The following is an 11,921-nucleotide window of genomic DNA, read 5'->3' as shown; positions in this document are numbered from 1 at the left end:
TTCGTGAGTTCTCGGTTGTGTGGTTGATTAGAAATATCATCAGGTGTGTGATTCTAACCTAAAATGTCATTTAAAACTTGGAAAATTTGGGGAAACAGAGGTTGTTTTCGAGACTAGTGTCTATCACACGGCCGTGTGGTTGGTAGTATGCCAGGTCGCGTACACCATACGGGCGTATGGTCGACCGTGTGTCAGGCCGTGTCAATCATACTAGCTTGTACAATTACACGGGCAATTTTGGTAGGTCGTGTGCACCACTCAGGCATGTGGTTGACTGTGTGCCAAGTCATGTGGAGCACACGGACGTGTATGATTACATGGGTTGGCTTGTTGGGTCATGTGCGCCACACGGTCATGTGGGCCCCTTTTTTGGAAATATTCACTTAGGTCTGTTTGACTTAGCAATTCATAAATAGACCTTCCATGAGGTCCGTTTAGCTTAAATAAGACTCGAAATGTGACATTTTCCAATATGTGTCAGTGTGTGATAAGGCTAAAGTAGGTAAAAACTTATGTACAATCTATGCTTTAATAGCTTTGAAAGCATAATTACGTGTAAGAACATGCATGACACTTGCATGTAGAATAACTGTTAGTATAAGCAATATGATATGTTATGATCTATAAAAATATGTTTTGATATGCTTTCCATACCATTCATTGTGATTTGTATGTATGTTATTATGATTATGCATGTGCATTGGGGTGGGTTTGATATTATGGAGGAAGTGTTTTTTTGTTGTATTACTGCAAATCCAGCGGTTAAACTACAATATCTATCTGACAACTCAACTGTACCATTATGAGTGGCATACGACCACAACCCGGTGTGATTGGATGGATGGACTATTGTAGTCCTATTTGGTGTGATTGGTTGGACGGAGTTGGTATGTAACGGATAGGGGTAGGATTTGCTCTGATTTAATAGGACATTCTGATCTCATATATGTTTTTGGTAATATGACATTCTGATCCAATATATGTTTTTTTGGTAATATAACATTCTGATCTAATATTTGTATAAGTGCATGTTATAAGCCGAGTCACGCACTGGGCTTCTTGCTCACTCGTTTGTTTAATACGTTTCAGGTGATCTTTAGACTTAGGATCAGACGACGTGCGAGAGCTCGGATTGATTTTCCATATAAGATGGTTTCAATTTTTTAATTAAGATCTCTGGACTTTTGATTTTTGGACGAAGTTTTTAGATTTGGTTTTGTTTTCTTTGGGGGGTTTGATTTGTTCGTCGAGTTTTGGGTGTTCTTAAATGTAAAACTACAAACTCATATGAATTTGACAAATTGGAATTTGGTTTTCGAAACTTAAAAACTCTGAATATATCCGCTACAATTAATTATCAAATTAATTTTTTTCGTAAAATGAGTAAGTTCTGCGCATGAGTTTTTCTAAATAACAATTTTAAAATTTTTGCTAAAAATTATTTTTTTTCAAATCACGTGATTACTAAAGTTGGAGTGAAATTTTCGAAAGTTTCTGTTATTTTTATAAGTAAATGTTTAAGAGATTATGTTGTGAATTAGGTGTTTTCAAACTTGATAATTTCTTGAAGTTTGTATGAGCTTAGCTAAATTTAAGATTTTAGATCACACAATTTTTAAGCTAGCATTTAAATTAGTTTTTCTAATGAGTTGATGTAAGTTCTCCAGATTCGGCTATAACATCTAGGTTGGGTATGGGGTGTTATAGGTTGGATATACGATACGTTGAAGATGGACTAAGCCAAAAATCTTTTGAGCCAGTGTGAACTATTCTTCTAAGTTGTAGCATGCATATAGTGGGGAAATTAATAGGCTAAGCCTCAGAATCAGGGATTAGTGTACCTGAAATTGAAGAACAATGTAATTAATTCAATGTGAGCTGAATGTCATAAATTAATAAAAAAATATTTTACTAACTATCATTGAATTAATTATTTCAGCACGAACTTAATGGGAATTGTAGCATTTCCATTTGACTGGCTGACCTGTTGAACGTTTGGGTTTTACATCACGATGTCATTCAAAACTTTTGAAATCTTTGTAGGTTGGTCCTCATTCGATCCCGGGTCAACATTAGAGCTTGTGCAAGCTCTAATATGAATCAGGAAGTGTTTTAAAATTTTTTGAATGATTGCATTAATGGAATTTAGTGGTTTTCGTTTAGAATTAATCAATTAAGTTTTGTAACTATTCCATATTCGACTGTAGCATTCTGTAGCTCTAACCCAACAATTGGGTAAGGCGAGGGGTGTTATAGTTTGTGTGTGGACCATATATGTTTTGTGGTGGTAATAGAGTGAAATAATGGTATGAATTAAGAAGGTTATTGAATTTTAGTAGGTGGACCAGTCAATGAGTTTTAGAAAGGCGAAACTTGGGGTGGTGAGGGAAGAAAAAGGGGTAAGGGATCATGAATTATAATGAATAAAAAGGGTAGGCGGAACTTTCGTTTTTTGTTTTTTTCTATTATTTACTATCGTAATTGTTTGTTTAGGGTAGTGTTGGCCATTGAGAAATTAAATTTGGTAGGTAAAAGAAAAAAACAGAAGGGTATCCAACAACGAAGTGGAGTTCCTTATGTTGGCTCATGCATGCATAGTCTTAGTTTGGCCATTGTCATTGTAACGCCCCAAAATTTTAATTTTGGGTATTGTGAGTGTGTGACACAAGCATTTTTCAGCTTTAGTGGTTATATGTTCTGGGAGTGTTTGAGAGGTCCCAGGTTCAAGCCAGGACTTAGGCAACTTTTGGTATCTTTGGTCAATAGGCTTTTAAGTAAAAGTTGGCAAATAATTAACAGAATGAGCCTGTTGGTCTGGTGGATAAGTGGAGTGTTGGTGTGAGGGAGGTCATGGGTTCGAATCTTTGGGATGGTAAAGGTTGCATTTTTGCTCCTAATTTCGGCAAGAGTTGTGCTGAACTGGTTTTTGAGTGGTGGATGTGTAGTGGGAAGTGAGAAAGCAATTTTAGGAGTGAATTAAGGGATTATAGGGGAGAATATCCAAAATCTGATCACTTTTTTCTTTTTCAAAAAAAAAGAGTCGTTTTTCTCTCCATCTTTCTGACGTTTTCACTCCTCCATCTCTACCGAATTTTTTTCTTCTTTGCTTCTTACTCGATTATCTTTTCTTTTCTTTCCTCTACTGCCGAAATTCCCTTATTCCCCCTAAACCACTATTTCCTATTGATTTCGTAGCGTTAAGTAGCACTTGTGCAAATTCAGTAAGTTGTTGGGTATCATTTTAAGAGATTGTTTTGTGTTCAATAGTCTAAGTCTAGGGTCTTGGCAACAGCATTTCACGAGGATTAAGGTTCTCTTCGTGATTTTCGTAAACGTACCGATTTAAAGTTTTTGCGGTAAGTGTTCATCGTTTTATGAGTAAGTATTTTGGTTTTGGGATTTTGATTAATCGCAAGGTAAGATTGGTTGTGGTGTTATTTGTGCAATTATAGGCTTTGGAGTGCTCGGGGACTGTTTTAGCATCAAACAAAACCAGGTGTGTACCCGAAACACAAAAATAAGGGATTCAGCGAAATGCCGAAATTGCTTCTTGTTTGGACAGCAGTAGTAAGCTAACTTTAAAAATTCACCATAAATTGTGGAAATTGAATTAGAAGATGAAAAATATGGGATTAAAGATATTTGAGTCTAGTTTCTCGTAGGAGAAACAAAGCAAGCTAAAGAATTTCATATTATGAGATATTTGAATTTTAGTGAGATAGGGTTAGAATGATTTCAGAATCCTCTGCCCTGATTTTGGAAAATTATTAAAAATTGTATAAAAATAATTATGGGTTAGAATTTATATGTTTAAAATCCTATCTACTTTCAAGAGAAACAAATAATAACATTATCTGAATTTTGTACGAGAAGATAATTAGTTTTTAGTGTAGAAAGGTCAAAACTGTCAGACAGTAAAATAGGGGAAATTTTAAAGAATAAACTGTACTTATTGGCTAAACCAATAATTTTGAATATTTTATGGTAAGAAGATGTGTGAGTTTGGCTTTAGGAAAAATTTACAGATCTTAATTCGGAATTCTGTAGCTTAAGATAAAATAATTTAGTAACAGTGACTCAAGTAGACAACTTTGAATGATCATATGAGTAAATAGTGGAAACATATATGAAAAATTAACTAGCATGAGTTACATTAAATGGATCACGAGGCCAAGGCCAATTTGGGTCATGTGGGCCACACGGGCGTGTAGGCCCACACCGGTGAACATCATGGGCTTGTAAGCCCATTTTCACTATTTGACTGATAAGGTTGCACGGGTCGTCCAAGTCGACTGTGAACCTATTGTAGGGTCGGTAAGCTTACCTAGGCCCCTAATTGATTGAAATGACTGTATGACTGATATGATTAAGCCTGATGATGTCCCACTGGGTTGATACTGTATGCCTTGTTTACATGCATGATATTATGCTATAGCATGTCATATCTGTATATTCATTGCATTGGGTTGGTGGATTATAATGTTAGGAGGATGTCTACCGAAAGGCCACAAGCCTAATTTACTAATAGCTCAGCTGCAAGCTACTGTCTAGTGCCGCATTCGGTACTACTTGGCGTGTAGGGATGGGTGGGTTGATTATATCCCCACATGGAGTGTAGGGTTAGACGGAGATGGTGTGTAGAGGCTGGATGGGTAGGATTTTTTTGACTTCATATCTCTTACTGCTATTGATACTGTGATGGGCTAAAGCCCTACTGCATGATTGTTATTGTACAGAGATGGGCTAAGGCCCAAACTGGACTGATACTGATACTGAAAAGGGCTTAAGCCCAAACTGTGATTATCTATTTACTGTCTATTCATTTGTATAGGGATTACACACTGAGTTTACGTAAACTCACCCCTTCTGTTTAATCTGTACAGGTAATCCCTAGATTTAGGCAAATTGGTGTGGCAGAGGACTCAATGGTGGCCACACAACTTCTTTTACAATATTTATTACCTATTTATGATTTTAATTTTATCTGAGAGTATTTTGCTGTAATTATGGCCTTTACGGATTTTGGTTTAAATTTTCTTTTTATACGATTTTATGATTTAAATATGCTAGTGTTAGGTAAAACTTGGGTTTTCAAATGAAATTAATATTTTATCAAAAATACCACGAATACGTAAACTGTTTAAAAGCTTTCGTAATAAGAAAACGTTTTGAAATTGAATAACGATTTGTAAATGAATAATGTTTTGGAAACGAATGACGCGATTTGAAATTAACATAAGATAATGAAAAAAAATGGTTAAATAGAAAAGGGGATTTAGTGATGACATATTTTTCGAAAAGCACTACCTTGTGACATCGTCAGATTCAGCCATAACATCTAGGCCAGGTCTGGGCTGTTACAGTCATAGTTGTTGTTGCATGCTTTTCTTTTAGATTGGAAAAAGAATGCTCAACTGTTCCCATTTGAAAAAAAAAACAAAGGAAATATGTTAAACAATTGATGAATTGAGAATGTATATTTCACTAAAAGTGTTGACTCTTGAAGGCATGTTTTCTTCCATCCACGTTTCATGGATTGGCGGAGAAAGCTTATTCTTTTGATGGGTTTAGCATTTATAACACGCAAGTTCTTTCTTTCAATTTAATTACTAGTATATTGTATATAATACTGGTGGGTCCCTATTCACTTATTAATCGAATATTTATTTGGTCAATATGTAAGATATTTTAAAAAAACTGTTTAGATTTTCTTGAAGTCCATATCTTCAACAAATCATTTGCCAACCTTATCCCACCAATTAGATTATATGAAATTTGAATACTTAGAATGTTAATAGATGAATATTATATATATAGAAGTAATGGGTTTCATATGATTATGAGAGGAATTTGATTTTACAGTGTTAATTGTCATTTAGCTATTATTGCTTCAACAGGGCCAACGATTCGAATGTTGCTTCACCTCTCGAGACCTTGAGATCTACTGATACATGCGCTCGAAATAAACAAACCATATGTTGAGCGATAAAGCTCAATGGTACTTTCATGATTCATGTCATTATAACATTTGCATTAACCAAATGAACACAATCCAAATCAAGTTCAACATTTAGCCAGTTCATATTCCAATCAAGCCAAGAGTTTCCATTAGCATATGATATATGCATATGTCAATTTTGCATACCAATTCACTTGAAATTTGCATTAAAACTTACCATATCATACATACCATTCAACAATAAGATACCTATACCTTCATTGCATAACATACCAATTTCTCATTTATTTACCTTGTTTCATTCTTGGATCTATTGATTTATTTTGTTTCCATATCAGGCCTCAAGGCTTGTAATAACTGATTCGCATGATCTTTTACATGTTTTCTCTATCATAAATTACCTATATTCACATATAGTTTCATTTCATCATATCATTTCAATCCAATACCACTTCTCAAGTTTATATTTTATAATCCCTATTAACCTGACTCGGACTTGCGACGGATACACAAGTTGTCCAACCAACACACCAATATGGTACCCAGTGCCTCATCAAAATGTCTAAAACAAATATAGCGCTCCGCGCCTCACTAGTAAAACTGAAGTATAAACTTGTATACAAATCTAATCCTATGGCGTGCCAACTATATCTGACTCTGCCTGAATAGTTAATAGGGTAACCAATGATCCAATCACGTTATATAACCAATTTATAAATCATAATCTCATTTTGTTTAATCATCAATTCGTGTATATCAAAATTCACATAACATGGTTCATATCATGTTCATAGCGCATATCACATACCAATTATATCACACTCTTTTATACTATATTCAATTTAGTCCAATTGCTTGACATTCAATATCATTCCATATGAATCATTTCATACAACAATATAAGCTCATCTTGATAGTAAATCATTCAATCAACATGCATATGTATATATATTTAATTATCTCGAATCATAAAAGTACAAACCGAATTCTCTCCTTACCCATCAACAACTCTCAGTTTTCCTTTCTCTCGCGATGGCCCGACGTTGTCTTTAGCTACATTCGATAATTTAATAATAGAAACAACACCAGTTTAAATCCAATTAACATTAAAATACAAAGGCAAGCATATTTTACATTTTATTCAATTTAGTTCCTATACTCGGGATATGCATATTTTTCAATATCTAGCATCGGATCAAAATCTGATTTCACATTATTTCATTAGGGACACTATACTCTCTATTCATAATATAATTTCATGATAGGTTTTCAATGTATTCAGTTTGTTCCCTAATGTTTCAATGTTATCGAACAAGCTTAATTAGCTTTACAATTTAGTCCTTACCATTATCTAAGCTTAATATCGATCAACTTCAAGCTTAATTTATCAATTTCTCTATAACGACAACTTGCTAAAAACTTAATAATTGAATAAATTGATACATGGGCTAACTAAATCAAGCTCCCATGATCAAGAATTATAAAAAAAATGATGAAAATAGTTTGATTACCTTGGTAATTTTGGTATGGTCAAATGAACTCTAACAATAGAGTTTTTCTCTTTTCTTTCTTTGGATGGTGGAAGAAGATGATAACACCTTATTTCCATTATAATGTTACATATATTAGGATTAGCCTTTAGTTAATCTTTAATTAATTAGATTAATTAGGTTTTATTATATTAATTTAAACTAAGTGGGCATAACCATCATCATCCACTAACTCACATTGAGCATTGCTTAAATAATCATTTCAGTCCTTTGAATAACTTCTATCTAGATCCTAAAGCCTTTTCTAAATTAAAACTCAATATTGATTGCACTTTTACAATTTAGTCCCTAAATTTTAATTAACTAACTTCTCAGTTAAATTACTTAAAAGAACTTCAATATATTTTCATACTAACATCATAAATCCTTATATTTCATCCTCACAAACTCGATTTACAGAAATGAGATTCCAAAACCACATTTTTTAACACTACTTAATTTCGGGTCGTTACATTTTTTCTTTCTTTCTCTCTATTAAAACTTTATCTTTCTTATATAAACTCCTACGTTTCCCTTTTTTTTTTTTTTTAGTCTAAGCATTCTGTTGGATAGAGTGCAAATAGTAGAAGGCAAGCTAAAAATGAAAAAGAAAAGAAACTATAAAAGAGAAAGAGGTGGCAGTTAGTGATTGAAGTTAAAAGGAGAGCAAGCAAAGCTAAATGACAAAAGATTTGGGTATATTAGACAATGGACTTGTTCGATTAGGTTAGAAAACCAAAAGATTTGGGCTAAAACATAATTAAAATCAATTTTACTGATTTTTTAACCTGTTTTTTTATTGCACTTTTACTGGTTCTCTACCATTCATGAAATTTCTAGTTCATGGAGGTAGTCGGTCCAATCTGGTTTCGAAACATTAGGTTATGAATTGAGTCAATGGAAAGCATGTTGGGACAGCATCAAAGCTGAAACAACGAAGACAATCTTCTGTATTCAAAGATGGTGGAAGTCTATTGATAACATTGATAATTTAATCTCGCAAAATGAAACAACATTGAAAAATCATGATGTTATAGGTGATGATTATATTGATCTCCTGAAACTCATTCCCAAACCCATTTTGATATTCCTAATAGTTCAATGAATAAAAGATGTAAAAAAAATTTTGAAAAGTTGACAAAGACATGAAACTGCATAAGAAGAGTATGAAATGGTTCACTCATGAACTTATCTCAAGAATGCTATCCATGAAAAGGTCAACAAATGCTATGTTTGTTTTATAAAAACACCCTGCATGAGAAAGTTAAAGCAACACTTTTATCCTTTTGCAAATAAAGATATAGTAACAAAAGGAAAGGCCATAATTATATGAACTCATGCAACTGGATAAGAAGCTCGCATGGCGATACCACATTTATTCACCCCTCTTTGAATCTTCATAAACCCATTCTCACCCCAATTTCCTCCCCATGAATTCTTCACGATCCAATAGTCTACCCCTTCTTCACTCGTCCCGTATCCAACAATGGTGACTGCATGGTTTAAATCACTGCCACAATCTCCATTAAACACTCCACCACCTTGAAAAAACCGAAAGGCTTGTCCACTCCCATCGATTCCAACGGACACAGGTTGATTCGCCACCGCCTTAAACATGGCGTTTTCATCGTTTACAGGCAATGTTTCGTAGCCATTGAGGGTGGCTGCTTTGATCGACTGTTTCACAGAGTCGCAAGCTTCTTGGATTTCGAGATATGGGTAGTATTTTTCGGTGGTTATCCCTTGGTTTTGGGTGATGTAATCATAAGCATTCGTCATCAGTCCACCGTCGCACCCTTTGTTCCCTCCATTTGTGCTGCAATCCAACAATTGTTGCTCCGATAATGAGATTAATTTCCCTGTTTTGATTTGGATTATCCCTTCAATGGCTGCCACTGCTGAAAATGCCCAACAACAATCTGCACAAATAAATGGAAATGAACCCTTCTTAATTAAATAATAAAATAATTTGCAAAAGTTCAGGTAAATTTTATTACTAAATTTCTAAACCCTTCAAGCCAAAATGATATTCTACTAAGGTTTTTTCAACAATATCAAAATTTTAATTTAATTGAAGTTTAATATTAAACTTTTAATTTTAATGATTTCTTTTTGGACGAAATGATGATAACTTCCTATGTCTACATTAAATTAAAATGATGTCAAAATATTATAATGATATATACATTGAAATTATAATGATATATTCATTGAAATTATAGTAATAATCTAAAATGAAGGCACAATAATAGTGATAAATATGATCCCAAACCGATTTCTTCTTTTATTTTAACAAAATCAAACATTAAATTTAATTATATAATTCTACACTCTTAATCTATTTAGAAAAAAATATATAATTTAAACTGTCGTGATTGGTTTAGAAGTAAAGGATTATTCATTCATAGAATCTATTTGAGCTCAACTCTTCAACAAAACAAATGGTAGATTTTTATTTGGGCAACGTACTTTGGACATAATGTATATATGGTGTGAATATTTCCCTACCATATGTAGATGCATGAGTACTAATCTTCTAATTGTACATACACTATGAAATATGAAGATTTTATTATTAAAATATAACTAATATAAATGCCAACTTAGCTTTAAACTATTATAAGTGCATTAATCTTTACACACATATATTAACACTTACTACATTTGCCCTGCTGCTTAACAGGAGTGACGGCACCATGGTCCCTCCAATCAAAGTTTATATCCAAGCCTGCAGCCATCATTGAGTTGGGAAAATCTGAAAAATTTTCATACATATATGATGTTGATTTGGACAATGTGGGGTAATATTGCATCTTATATCCGGTGTGAGATGCAAGGAATTCATCTTGTGTCATGTCTGCATATTCATTTAAACCTAGCTTAAAGCTCTTATTTCCACCATTGTTGAAGCTCTCAATATATTCCAAGTTCTCTTTGAATATATTAAGACGTTTCTCCTTCTCTAATTCGCTCTCATATTCTCGGCCGTAGTCAACCATCCATTGCTCATGTTTTTCAACAATAAAGGTCTCAAGGATTGTACGGGACATGACAAGAGATGCCAATATCCCAAAAATTAAAGAAAAAAAGACATGAACTAAACTCATTGTTTCGCAATATATGTAGAGATTCAACACTAATTTATAGTTGTTTTTTGGGGCTAATTGCCAAGTTGTGAAGAACTAGCAACCAGTGCATGCATATATATACTACAATGTATGAGTAATGCGCAACTAGTTTTAGAAATTAATTGAAAATATATATATATAGATATTTAAGACATGTTGCCTTTTTTGCTTTGCCTGGATTACATTCTTTTCTTTTACTTCATTCCATTCCTTTTAATTGTCCGTAATAGTCTCTTAATGTTCCTCAAATGCAATCTATCTAGTGCATGAAATATGCCAATTAAGTTTTTTTTGTTGTTGTTGTTAACAAAACCCAAAATTGAAAAAAAAAACCTATTATTTTTTAAAGAAAATGTGAAAATGATTGATGCAAACTAGAAAGAGAAATTTTAAAGAAATTGGTCTTGAATTGAAAATTAGTGGAAGCATATTAGGAATGGAACATGATTTTAGGGAAACATCTCATGTTCATATTATGTTTGAAAATCATGTAATTTTTTTGGGACAAAATTCCTCTTCCCCTCTTTATGGCTCTTATGGTGCCCGTCTGTTTTTTTTTTACACATTTCTTTTTTATTCCATTAACAGTTCCGTTAAAATTAGTAAGAATAAAAAAGATTAATATTTTGTTCACTATCGGTAGAGATTTTTAACCTCATAAGGAGGATTTAGTATATATACGTGTCTATTTTAATTTATTTTAAAATTCTTTTAATGCTTTCTCAAAACACATAGTAACATTTCACCTCTAATTATAAAGTTTTTTAACTAGTGGACAAAATAATTTCTCAAATAAAAAATACTCTCAAGTTTTATTAATTTAGTAAATTGATTAATTGAAGATCAAAAAGTCACCCACTTCCTATGTTCAATATTTGATATTTTTCTCTATTAATTCTCTCTTTTTTTTATGAATTTTACTTTTTATTTGTTTGAATTCAGTTTAATGTTGGGGTTTTATTTTTATATGATGTTGGCTGTTTCCCATTGCTTACGATCTTTTCATTAGTTTACAAAGAGTACAAATTTAGTTGGTATTGAGAAAATGGTGGCTCCCCTCTAAAGATTACAAATATTAATGGTTAGAATACTTTATGGTTTCTATATGAAAAAACCAAGTTAATAGTTAGAACCCAAAGTCAAAATAAACATAAATTTTATAGTTTTAACTAAATTTATTTTTAATATTTTGTGAATCTTTAAAAATATAAATTCAGTTTTGAAAAAAAAAAACTTGGATTTGATGGAAACGGGAGTGTTAAGGGTGTGAGAGTTGGAATTAGCCTTCTGAATATTTTAATTTGA

The 11,921-nt window shown here is 32.7% G+C and overlaps 1 protein-coding gene across 1 annotated transcript; it reads right to left on the bottom strand.

Annotated features, from left to right (window-relative positions):
- Positions 1–8,823: 8,823 nt before the first annotated feature.
- On the bottom strand, positions 8,824–10,595 carry LOC107902406 (senescence-specific cysteine protease SAG39). The gene is made up of 2 exons (XM_016828596.2): positions 10,148–10,595; positions 8,824–9,407 (listed from the first exon to the last, which is right to left on the bottom strand). The coding sequence occupies exons 1-2, from the start codon at positions 10,593–10,595 to the stop codon at positions 8,824–8,826; spliced, it is 1,032 nt and encodes a 343-aa protein (XP_016684085.2).
- Between the last annotated feature and the right edge of the window lie 1,326 nt (positions 10,596–11,921).

Source organism: Gossypium hirsutum, chromosome D05, assembly GCF_007990345.1.
Source record: "Gossypium hirsutum isolate 1008001.06 chromosome D05, Gossypium_hirsutum_v2.1, whole genome shotgun sequence".
NCBI classification, from domain to species: domain Eukaryota; kingdom Viridiplantae; phylum Streptophyta; class Magnoliopsida; order Malvales; family Malvaceae; genus Gossypium; species Gossypium hirsutum.
This window is presented reverse-complemented; position numbering and strand designations above follow the sequence as displayed.